This window comes from Chelonia mydas, chromosome 16 (genome assembly GCF_015237465.2).
Source record: "Chelonia mydas isolate rCheMyd1 chromosome 16, rCheMyd1.pri.v2, whole genome shotgun sequence".
Classification (NCBI taxonomy): Eukaryota; Metazoa; Chordata; order Testudines; family Cheloniidae; genus Chelonia; species Chelonia mydas.
Genome location: NC_057857.1, coordinates 15,651,080 through 15,664,012, shown reverse-complemented (window position 1 = coordinate 15,664,012; position 12,933 = coordinate 15,651,080). Strand labels below are relative to the sequence as shown.

The 12,933-nt window shown below is 43.7% G+C and overlaps 1 protein-coding gene across 2 annotated transcripts in view; it reads right to left on the bottom strand.

Annotated features, from left to right (window-relative positions):
* The window catches only part of CFAP77 (cilia and flagella associated protein 77), a 100,112-nt gene extending 87,245 nt beyond the window's left edge, over positions 1 to 12,867 (bottom strand). Inside the window, exon 1 of one of the 2 annotated variants that reach the window (XM_037880032.2) lies at positions 12,661 to 12,867. In XM_037880032.2, the coding sequence (XP_037735960.1) occupies positions 12,661 to 12,831 (171 nt within the window). In that variant the 5' untranslated portion in view covers positions 12,832 to 12,867. The remainder of the gene's footprint in view (positions 1 to 12,660) is intronic. The other variant, XM_043530538.1, reaches the window with a different exon arrangement.
* Between the last annotated feature and the right edge of the window lie 66 nt (positions 12,868 to 12,933).

The following is a 12,933-nucleotide window of genomic DNA, read 5'->3' as shown; positions in this document are numbered from 1 at the left end:
CTGCTTACGGAGCCTATTTCAGATCCTTCCACTTGATTGGAAAAGTTGATGAAGTTTAAATGAAGCAGAATTAGAGGCTCAGGCCACTGAGTATTGATGGGGGCCCATGGAAGAAAGTGCAATTCAATAGGCCTGATTTCTGTGGAAAACAGGGGAAAGGCCTAAATGGTATAATCTTCAATCAAATCTAACATCGACACTGACAAGGCAGGGTAATGAGATAGGCCAGATCAGGCATGTTGGTTAAAGAAATTAATCCCTCTTGCTGCACCAAGAGTTCAGCTTTGATGCCTATTGTACAGACCCCTGTCCCAGCCTATCTAAATGCTAACTAACTGTGAGTGTGATCTGGGACTGTGCTTTTCATTGCTTGGGCTAATCTGATAACAATTTTATGTCTCTGATTATGGAAGAAGAGATAGCGAGGGAGCCCATAACAGTGGCTATGGGTGGAAAAGGAAAGGAAGAGAGGGGTGGACATATAGAGAGAGAAGAAGATACTTTTTTTTTTGGATGTGAGAGGATACTTACGTTTCAGTGTGTATTAGTGCTTTAACACACCATAATACTTGGTAATTATTGTCCTTACAATCGCCTCCTGGCCAGCTGATCGGTGTCTCATGGGACTATGGAAGGGGACACGTAGCAACCATGGAGGCAAGCTGAATGAGTCATAGCAAAGCAAACTTAAAGGGACATTGCCAGCTTAAAAATCATACTGCAAACAAAGAAATCTCTTTATCTGCGTTACCCAATAAGCATAATGAAAGCAGATTTGTAAAGAAATCCAAATTGCTCTTCACTAAATAGTCTTTAGCTCACTTTGAACATTTTCCATTCTCTTACCTTGAGAATTTGGTGAAGGTAGTTTCACTTTTACTTTTAATCAAGTTTCACTTGCAGATTCTAAGTGCTCTGATTTTGGGTTACAACCACAGAAGGGGATGTCTGTTTAAGAATAAATATTTCCACTGGTATTAAAATATATGTATATAAAATAAACATGGTATGGAATATATATTTCTACCGATCTATTTATCTAAAATTTTGGTCCAAGTTTCATTTGACAGTGTTACTTTAAATCAATTCTATATCAAAACAAATGCAAACAAAAAGTTAAAATACAATGTACTTTATTTTAAAGAATTGTAAAAGTTAAAGTCAGAATATCCTTGAAAATTCATGATTTTGTGTAATCTATATAGAGTAAAAAGAAAAGGAGTACTTGTGGCACCTTAGAGACTAACCAATTTATTTGAGCATAAGCTTTCGTGAGCTACAGCTCACTTAAAGCTTATGCTCAAATAAATTGGTTAGTCTCTAAGGTGCCACAAGTACTCCTTTTCTTTTTGCGAATACAGATTAACACAGCTGTTACTCTGAAATCTATATAGAGTGAGTGGCCAAGGTGAGAACTAAATCATTACTGCAAGATTACAAAGATTTTAGATACAATAAATAAACATAATACCTAGCCTAAGGGAATTAGCATGGTAAGGGGTTTTTGCCTTTTAAGAAAGTGTGACTCATTCTCAAAATGTTGAAATAAAAAATTGGTCCCTATGACCTTTGTAATGGCATTTGGTTTGATCTATCTTCTTCCATCCAGTACAAGGAAAGATGGACAAATTATTTTCAGTGTAGTAAATCCTCTAAAAATAAAGAGATGCTCTTATGACTTTCCTCCAGGAAACTAGAAATATACTTGTGTGCTTGAGAATTTTTCTTGCCTTCCCCACTGTGTAGTGCTTATTTCTTCTGGATGTTGCAATTCCTTACTTGAGCCTCTTCAGGTTTTTTTACTGTATGCTCAGCCTGCTTTCTGCCTGCTCTTCCAGAGGTGCTGTGTTTTTTTGTTCCAGAAGGTAGGGCCATTATTGTGTTCTTATGAGTTTCTTTTAGTGGAGTCTAAGGTGTTGCTCGCAAGCCGCTGGATACTCTGCCTCTGGAGAAAGGCTTGTGAACAAGGTGGTAACATCAAGTATTTGGTTGAACTAGCAGAGGGGAATAAACTTTAAAAAGAACTGTGAGAAATTGAGTGGTGCTGGCCAATTCTGAAGACCTCTCTCCTCTATTTAAAAGGGGCTCCCTCCCTCTGAGTTTCACTTGGAATTTGAATTAATCTGAGAACACCAAGAGAAAAACCACCACCCTGGTTTGGCACAGTTTTGGGTCCACACCATAAACTCGTTGCTAGCCCAAAAGCTTCTTCAATCTTTCAAAAACACAGTCCAAGTCTTAGGTTTGTCACAAAACTTTACACCTTGACACCGCTCCAGCTGCACTTAGTGGCACTGCAGCCTCATTTCATGCATTGCTCCATTTGTGACCTTTTTTCCCTTCCAGCTATGTTCTGTCCTCCTTTAGCTTAATTTCTTTGAGATTTCCCAGCACTGAAGGTTCTCACAAGAGGCAGTGTAGATGTTCTCTGCTATGACAACACTGCCATTATGGTTACACTATTACAACAATCCAGTCTAATGGTTATTATTGTACTGCCTAACTTTAATACTGCATCTTTAAATCAAAGCATCTTTGAGTCTTTATTTCCATTGTATTACACAGATAAACACAAGAGATTTTCACCAACATAAAGGCTTTCACCTTGTGATGTCTATGGGTTTATTGGTCTCACCAATTTGTATTGTTTGGTTCACATAAAGGATCAAAACTCCCTCTTGCTCACTCTTTTATATACTCTATGCAGTCCTTTCGGCCGAGCAACTATCCATTTAATGTGCTACTAGTAACTGACTCCTCTGTCCACTGACCCACATTTGTCAGTTTCTAGCCTGAACCCTGATGTGCCTTTAAATTATTGTTAGAAAAATACAGCATTTTCATTTGTAAAGAATATTTATTTACTACTTTGAAATGCTTTATGAATCTCAGCAGTGACCATGTAAGATGTGGGATGGCACTGAAGCACACTGGGAGTTTAACTTCTTGGGTACCAAATAAATTATGTTTTAAAATTTAGATCAGATCATGCTGAGAAGGGAACCCTTAGAAGTCAGTGGACTGGTGAGACAAAGCTCAAAAACCAGTCGAATGATTACTCATCTACCCAGCCCCTACATTAATGTATTTATCTAATTAATTATTGAGCTACACTCTGTAGATTTCTTGGAACACACTTTTAAAAATGTAATGCTGGCCTTAGATGGCAATAATATAATCATAATATTTAGGACTCAAAGTGCTGCACAAACACCAATTAATCCTCAGTGTCCCTGAGTGGTAGGTACAGAAGGCACCACATGCAGAGAATTTGGGTAAACAGAATAATTAACATAAAAGAAACAAAGACTTTGGGCCAAACCCCGCTCATTCCACTCATGCGTGTCGTATCATTTAGATCAGTGGGAATGCTCACATGACTAAGGCAAGCTAAGACTTGGCCCCTTAAGATGTTTTGAAGAGGAGATTTCTTGGTTCTGAATAACTGAGTCGATACAGGAATTGGGAAAGAGAACAATAACTTAAACCAACAAAACTGATAATTAAGGGGAAGTTACTTAGAATGCCTCTGGAGTCCAGATCATGGCAGATAAACAACCGCCACGCCACATTTGGCCCTCTGACTGGCAGCCTCCACACTAATGTCAAAGGCTGAATGGGCTCTGAAGTCTTGACCATCTGCCCAATGTGCAGTGGCAGTCAAAAAGGCTAACAATGTTTGGAACCATTAAGAAACTGATAGATAATAAGACAGAAAATATCAACATGCCACTATATAAATCCAAGGTACAACCTTGAATATTGCACAAAGTTCTGGTTGCCTCATCTCAAAAAAACATATATTAGAATTGGAAAAGGTGCAGAGAAGGGCAACAAAAATGATGAGGGGTGTGGAACAGCTTCCATCTGAGGAGAGATTAAAAGGACTGGGACTGTGTAGCTTGGAAAAAAGACAACTGCGGAGGGAAATGATAGACATCCATAAAATCATGAATGGTTTGGAGAAAGTGAGTATGGAAGTGTTATTTAGCCCTTCACATAACACAAGAACCAGGGGTCACCCAATGAAATTAATAGGCAGCAGGTTTAAAATAACCATAGGGAAGTACTTTTTCACATAACGCACAGTCAACCTGTGGAACTCGTCACTAGGGGATGTTGGAAAGACCAAAAGTATAACTGGGTTCAAAAAAGAATGAGATAAATTCATGGAGGACAGATCCATCAATGGCTATTAGCCAAGATGGTCAGGGACGTAATCCCATGCTCCAGGTGTCCCTAAATCTCTGATTGCCAGAAGCTGGGACTGGACGACAGGGGATGGAACCCTTGATAATTGCCCTGTTCTGTTCTTTCCTTCTGAAGCATCTGGCTACTGTTAGAAGACAGGATATTGGGCTAGATGGACCATTGGTCTGACCCAGTGTGGTCATTCTTATGTTCCTATGTTAACTATCATTTCACTCCTAGATTTGGTCCCTCCAGGTCACAGGGGGAGGCACATACATGAGGCAGCGAGTAGAACCTTGAACTGTTGCTGCATATGCTCTATCTGTTTGGCTAGAGTGATGATTTTACTATATGTCAGTCTGTCACCTTTCACAAAGATACTATGTTCACACAAATTTTTTTAAGATGCATATGAACATTATTAATGTGCTGTGTTATTGTTTATGAACATGTTGGTAAATTTCAGTAGCGATGATCCTTTTTAAAAGGAAGCCCTTATTTTAGTAACTTAAGGTCCAGTCCTCCAACTCCTACTCTCACAAGGCTGTGTACAGATTCCCTACATGAGTGAAAATTGCAGGATTCCACCCTAGGTTAGTCTGAGAAGGAGGAGGAGCAGGGATCTGGTTATTTTACCAGTTGCTAGCAATATTGTTTTATAATTTTTTGTAAATGTGCCCTGATACAATTATGGAGAAATTTCTAAAATAAATAAATCTAATAGTGTCACAAGGCACAGCAATGCAGTTTTGAATCTCAGTGCATTAAATAGGCATGACTTACTTATTAGGGTGATTGCTCTTGCCAAGAAAATGGTGAGAAACCAAGTGGCCAAAGGTTAAGCAGAGCATCTTGACTTTGTAACACTGGCTCATGCAAAGACAGAGGGTGTTGGTGACACTAGTTGACAGCTGCAGTTTCACCATGGCACATGGATATAACTGTGCAGTGGGTGCTTAAGAAAAGAGAATGATTAGGGAAGAAGGTTGAAGATATGAAATCGGATTTAACTATAGGTACAAGAAACTAATCCATGATGATTACAGTACGTACAAAAAACAGTTAAGATGACGATGCTGGGATGCAGGTGTGCTACAGAGGCCCGAACTGCAAATGAAGGTGAGTAACCCCGCAATAACTCACGGGTGTGCTTAGAGATAGCCTTGATTAGTACATTTTATAAGTTGAAATAAGAACACAAGAATGGTCCTACTTGGTCAGACCAAAGGTCCATTCAGCCCAGTATCCTGTCTACTGACAGTGGCCAATGCCAGGTGCCCAGAGGGAGTGAACCTAACAGGTAATGATCAAGTGATCCATCTCCTGCCATCCGTCTCCACCCTCTGACCAGGGCCGGCTCTAGGATTTTTGCCGCCCCGCTTTTTTTTTCCATGCCCCCCCGCCCCAACTCCGCCCCTTCCCAACCCTTTCCCCGGCCCTGCCTTCTCCCCCGGGCGTGCCGCATTCCCCTCCCCGCCCTAGCTCACCTCCGCTGCACCTGCTCCTCTGAACTCGCCGTCCGCTTCTCCCCCCTCCCTCTCAGGCGAGGTAGAGGCAGCGTGTTCAGGGGAGCAGGCGGAGCGGAGGTGGGGGGGGGGAGCGCAGGAAGTTATGGGGGCGGGGGGTAGAGGAACCGCTCCCTGCCCCAGCTCACATCTGCTCCACCACTGCCGCCGCTCGGCTTCTCCCTCCCTCCCTCCCAGGCTCGCCGCGCCAAACAGCTGTTTCGCGCGCAGCAAGCCTGGGAGGGAAGGGGGAGAAGCGGAGGTGGAGCGGAGGCGAGCTGGGGCAGCGGGGGCACATTTCTAGGGGCGGCACGGCCGGAGCCCTGGTGCCTAGAGCCGGCCCTGCCTCTGACAAATGGAGGCTAGGGACACCATTCCTTACACATCCTGGCTAACAGCCATTAATTGACTTAACCTCCATGAATTTATCCAGTTCTCTTACAAACCCTGTTATAGTCCTAGCCTTCACAAGTTGTTGTTGCTGAAAAAGCATTGGACTATGATTTATTTTTCCTTTCCCTCCCACCACACATATTTATAGCTAATGTCTTTCCTTAACTTAGTTTCCTGGACTTCTGCAGGGTGTACTATAACTTTAACTTGATGCAATATGGCTTTTCTTTCTTGTCCTCCTCTTCCTCCCTATCCTTTATGCCCCCGAAAACAAAATTACTTCCTGGAGTGACTTTCCATGTTGCCATAACCTAAGATCTGTTGCTTTTAAAATTTCATGCTTTTTAAGCCAATCTGATGATCATGGGGAGATTGACTCATCATTCTGGAACTCTTAGAGGGTTAGCAAACTGCTGGTGTTTTTTGTGGTGGGGAAGCCTGAGTTCTGGGACCCCGACAGACCTGCCTGTTCATGGAGGCCAGCATATTTAGGCATTTTAAAAGTAGCTCTCTCAAGGTTAGTAGGCCACAGCTGCACAGGGCTCTTGTGTGGCAACTCTGACCTTTTGGATTCTTTCCATCCTTGTTTTCCAAGCTGCTGCTTGCTGACACTTAAGTAACTTTTTAAAAAATTGCATCTGGCTTTTCTGTGATACTCAGTGGAGGCAAACTAGTATGTGTCTTGGGTCACATTCATTCCTGGTGTAGTCAAGTCTGGGGCTTCCTTTCTTGAAAGTTCCCCTTTAAGTGGTTTACAAGTAAGCAAATGCTTTGGTACCCATATCATGGGACAAAATATGATTTCTATGCAGTGCATTTCTAGGTCTCTCTCAAATTACATCTCAGATCACAAATAGCTTTGGACTGTAAACATTACATGTTCAACCAGTGTAAGACCAGATTTTGGAAGGTGCTATATAACCTCAACTCCCAGGATCAGCCTTAGAGCTTTGACTGAAGGAATGTTGGCCAGGATACCAAGATTATCATCCACTCTTTTTAAAGAGTGCTATAGGATCTTTAATTGCCACCTGCAGAGATATCAGAGACACAGACAGAGAAAACCCTTTTCAAATGTCTTATGCAAAAGCTTGCTCCTTTACCAGTTCAGGACTCCCATCGCCATGCTCCTCTGCACTAACAGTACCGGACATAAACTCAGGCCTTGGAGCTAGATTTGAACAAAGTGTTTTCTTGGCTCCTCCAAGAAATCATATCAGCTGAGCGGTAATGACACAGGTAACTCTAAGCCCAGTTCTGTAGTTCTTAAATTGACCTCAGTGTAAGCTTTGTCTCTATAATAATGTTGTGTGGGTTACAAATGCATATCAGTTATGATATATGATACATATGTGACAGGATTATCCCAATTTATATTTTTTGTAAACATACAATTTATCCAGCAGATTGGTTGTTTATGCCTGTTTTGATGTAAAGCATGTGCATTAATTGTGAGAAGTGCTTTTACCCAATACACGGTAGCTACTGCTTAACTGAGCATGACCTTAACTCTCAAATAAATACATAATTCTTTAACACCTTTTTTAATAAAGGGGGAAAATATTGACTCATTTTATTACAGAAAAATCATAGTGATCTGTTAACATCTGTCCTTATAAAAATACTTCTAAAAGTTTAGTTGGACGGAGGGAAGGAATGTAGTGCAAACTTGTCCCAGGCAAATTCCACTTATAACAAAAGGAACTGTCATTCGATAACATAGCTGAAGGATCCAGTGAGTTAACAGCCTTCAGATTTTCAGGTTATAAAATGAAGTTGGTTTTGAGATACAAGCAAAAAAATAAAACTACTTTTTTCTTTTACTCCCACTATATAATCACCAAGTTGATTTTTAATTAAAAAAAAATGAATTGCTGAAAGGCTGGAAGTTTTTATATTATGTTTAAAACCCTGAATTTTTATGGCTAAACTATACACCCCATGGAATTGGGGTGGGCGAGATTATAAAAGGAACTCAAGCCCTAACTACAGTGACACAACCTGAACTGTATTGGTGCGAATGGCACCACTGTATGTTGTAGTAAAATGAGGAAATTAAGCAGGAGAGGCTGCCCCCAAGGGGAGAGAGGAAAAAACACAGACAGTCAAACTGCTTGCAATTTGCTCAGTGCTGCTGACTCAAGAGAGGCTTGGCATTGACTGAGGTAGACCTTGCGTCTCCCCTTCATCCTGTAACAAGAAGCAATCACAGCCCCACAGTACTGCAGGGAGGAACACGAACAGGTCAGCATTTTTTTCCAGTCCTTAGCTGAGGATTGGGAATCGAGGAGTTGGTTGATCCTTGAGGCTATTCTGCTAGTGCCATCAAGAGGACAAAAGCTGTAATTCAAGTGGCTGCCAGGGGGAAAAACAAATCAGTTATTCCTTCATACCTACAAAACTGAGGTCTGCTCAGAGCTGAGCTTATGATGTGCAGGGCCCCAAAGTTCCAGAAAGGCTGCGGAGGAGAAATCAGGCTACAAGCCCCAGTGCTGAAGTTTGCGTGGGAATTTGCTGGTGAGTGGTTTCCTTTAGCTTTGGATCCACTGCCAAAGAGGTGATAGAGCCGGCCTATGAATTGCTGAACTCATACAGCTTGCGGGAGCCCCTCAAGAGCAGGGTCCCAGAGCTGCTGTTTGCTTATATTTATGACAAGCCCTCAATTTACTCATACCGCTTTGATGATATTAAATATAAATTCCATTTAAATTAGATGCAAAACAGGAGGAGGAATGGAGCAGGCAGTCACTGAAATCACTTTTTTTTTTTTAAAAGGCCCAACAGTAATACAAACAGTGTCTACGAAAATGCTGAAAGACTTGGAATGCCCCCCAAACGTCAGGCTTTGGTGATTTCTGTGAAGAAGCAGAACCTTACCAACATGAATATGACTGAAGAAAAAGGTGACAGAAAAAGGCTATTCTGAAATGTCTCATTCAAAAGAAGAGACCTACAAGAAAGTTTACAAGGTGCTCAGATCCAACAGTGATGAGTGTTTATAAATATACACAAACATATGTTTAGCAAGAGATTTGTTCTTCAGCAGTAACATGAGAGGAATTTAAAACAGCACCAAGTCTCTCTGAATACTCAATGGATGAAGTCTGGTTACCAAACTCTTCCTGAGTATGGTACTAAAAGGAAAGCCTAAAAGCCAGAGATTAGAAAAATGTCACACACACCATATTTAATAATTTCAAATTGAAGTGAATTTAGTAACCAGGAAAGCAAGAGCCTAACTGTACAGTCATCCTCTCAGAGGATGCTAAGCATCCCTGTTTAGTGTTGCTAGGTTTTGATAAACAGCTACCAAATCCAGTGGCTGCATCTTAGCAGTGTGTGATCTCTGTCACTCCCTGAGCTAACTCCCAGGGGTGTTGTACCTCAGTGCTGAGGTGCAGTTAGCACCCATTGTTGTTCTAGTCCTGACCTTGAGAGCATGCCAGCCATGCTCAACATTGTGGTAACTTATGTGGATATGCAAGTAAGATGTAATCAGCAATTCATTTTTCACCTGTAACTAGGGAAAAGCTGAGCTTGGGGAGTGCTCTGCTCTGGAATTTTGATTTGGGCCCATTTCCACTTGTGATGTAGGCTGTGCCCTTCTCCATCCTATTGTTTTTAAATGAGAAGTAACAGTTCACAACCCCTTCTCTCCATAAGCACATTCTTACCTTAAAGCCCCAGATTAAGACGTTTCTACACTGTTTGATATTTACTGCGGGATTCCCATTTCCACTGTCCCACAAGCCCTGAACAGCTGCAAACTTGCCCAGTTTTCATTTTCTAACACCTCCCACTCCCAATTGATTATTCCCCCCCTGAAATCCTTTTCCTGCTATCATTGGCAAAGTTAAATTGTTTTTTTAAATGAACGATCTCTCTCTTCTTACAGTTGCTCTAAAGAGATACCTGAGGCACAGTGAAGGATCTGACCATTGAGACAAGTTTTGTGGATGTCGTTCTGGCTTATTTATATATTAAGGAACTGCAGTGGGGGGTGGGGGGAGAAGGGGGACGACCCAAAGCACAAATTATGTATGTACACGAGTACTGAAATGCAGCCAGTCTAGGATGGAAGATAAATAACAGACACACAACACAAGGCACAAAAGTAGAGGGAAATAATACTTTGCCCAAGGACACTGGGGCAAACCTTGCCACAAAAAGTACCCTAGGATCTTTAGTGTCCACACAGAACCTCCATTTCTAAGGTCTAGTCTGAAAGGCACTCACAGTAAACTGCATGAAGCTCAATTTATCCACCTCAGAAAGACATAAGCTGAGCTGATATGGCCAAGAAGTCTGGAGGTCTCAGCCGTGGTTTTAACCCTAGTACTCTAGCTAAAATGTCAGCTTAGGTCTTATACCTGGCTAAGCTAAATCCATCCTCTAAATTTACAATTGGATGCAGGATTCTTCTTCACCTCTTGCCCTCCATTATTGTTTAGTGTTGCTAGGTGCTGATAAACAGCTACCACATCCAGCACCTGCATTTCAGTAGTTTATGATCTCTGTCTGTTCCTTAACTACCTACCATGGGTGTTGACGCTCAGTTAGTTAATATTTATAAAATGCTTTGAGATCCTGAGATGAAAGGTATTATAGAAAGGCAAACTATTATTGCATTACTATTTTTGGACCAATAAGCCCTGTTCCTGCTTATTAATGAAAAGATACTAATCTCCTTGAGTGAGAAAGCGAAAGAGAATTAACATTTTCTGTCACTACTGTATAGATATAGGGATTTCTTTTCTTTTAGTCTCCCCCTTTCCCAATATTTCATTCTGAAAACTTTTAGAAGTTTTGGTGGCCATGGGATCAGTATAGGCTCCCTCTACCCCTGCACATACAACTATTCCCCCCTTATCTTGGTTACTGTATGATCTCTAACCCATTTTCTCTGTAGCTTATAGTATGGATGGCAAATGTTTGTTTTACTAGTACTCTTGTAATTGTTTTTGTTATAGTGTAAATTCTGTTTATTGTTGAAAGATTAACAGATCTAAAATTGTTTAGTCCAATGGAAAGCTTGTTTCAAAATACCAACATTTATTAGTAAGTAATTGTATTTTAACGAGTATGTTCACAACTCCTCTCTGCCTGGAGAGTTTATTTTCAGAGATCGCTTGCATCTCAGCATTAATAAGAGCAGGACACCATTGCATGATATAAATGTATTAAATGCTGCTCTCTAGCGTTTAAAACTGCACAGCAAGCACTGCTCCTCTATTCAATACTTACAAACCTGCTGTCACTGCTCAGCAACTTTACTGTGTCAAGGAGATCAAGGTCACTGGTCTTTATCACAGTCATATAGTAAATTTACCCTGCTACTACATAATCTGGCATTTCTATTTACCCCTTCTTGAGGGGGAGAGGGAGGTACTTTGGTTGTGGTGTAATCTGGACCATTTTCTGCTGAGTGGGGAGACTCCTTAGTGGGACTGGGAAACCATGGAGCCTCCCCTCCAGGAATGAGAGTTCAGGAACTAGCTCTCTGTTCTCCTGGGAGAGGTGTGTGGCTCAGAGGCTCTTTCTTATCCTTGGGGGACATGGATGGAGTGTCTTCCAAGGAGGTGGGCACCCAAGTACCTCACCTTGAAAACAAGTTGATTCTACACCATGCTCTCCCCCGGAAGTGTGAAATCTACTGGTGGAGGGATTGCTCACTTAGGGTGGAGGATGGAGTGATGAGGGTCCTGGAGGGCTCTAAGATAGGGGAGGGTTGTATCTGGGGGCTCCTATGGAGGGTTACCCCTCTCTTTGGCTATGAGTGGGGTCTTCACTGTGCAGTGTGGGGGAAGGTGGGTATTTGGGACAGGGGTTCCCCCCAGGCTGTGTGGGGTCTATGGGGAGGGGTCTCTGCTGGGGGGGCCCCGCACCTTGGCTATGAGCGGGTTCTGCACCATGCTATTTGGGGGAAGGTGGGTGTTTGGGGCAAGGGTTCCCCCCAGGCTGTGTGGGGTCTATGAGGGGGGGGGTCTCTGCTGGGGGGGGCCCGCACCTTGGCTATGAGCAGGTTCTGCACCATGCTGTTTGGGGGAAGGTGGGTGTTTGGGGTAGGGGTTATCCAGGCTGGGTGGGGTCTATGGGGAGAGTCTCTGCTGGGGGGGGCCCGCACCTTGGCTATGAGCAGGTTCTGCACCATGCTGTTTGGGGGAAGGTGGGTGTTTGGGGTAGGGGTTACCCAGGCTGGGGGGGGCCCCTCACCTTGGCTATGAGCGGGTTTTGCACCATGCTGTTTGGGGGAAGGTGGGTGTTTGGGGTAGGGGTTACCCAGGCTGGAGGGGGTCTATGGGGGGGGGTCTCTGCTGGGCGGGCCCCGCACCTTGGCTATGAGCAGGTTCTGCACCATGCTGTTTGGGGGAAGGTGGGTGTTTGGGGTAGGGGTTACCCAGGCTGGGGGGGGGTCTATGGGGAGAGTCTCTGCTGGGGGGGGGCCTCACCTTGGCTATGAGCGGGTTCTGCACCATGCTGTTTGGGGGAAGGTGGGTGTTTGGGGTAGGGGTTACCCAGGCTGGGGGGGGTCTATGGGGAGAGTCTCTGCTGGGGGGGGGGAGGGCCTCACCTTGGCTATGAGCGGGTTCTGCACCATGCTGTCTCGGGCCACCCCCAGCCGCTCGTTCTCGCTGCCCGGCTGCACTTCGGCCAGGGTCCTGGGCCGCCGCGGCGGGGGGCAGATCTGGCTGGCGCTGCGGCGCCGGGGGCGCTCCTTGGGGCCGCTGGGGGCCGCCGCCATGGCCGGGGTCCCGCTCCGGCGCTCGGGAACACGCTGCCGCTGGCTCCCGGCCCCCTAGACCGCACCACGCGGCGGGGGAGGGGGGGAGGTTCGGTAGTGGGA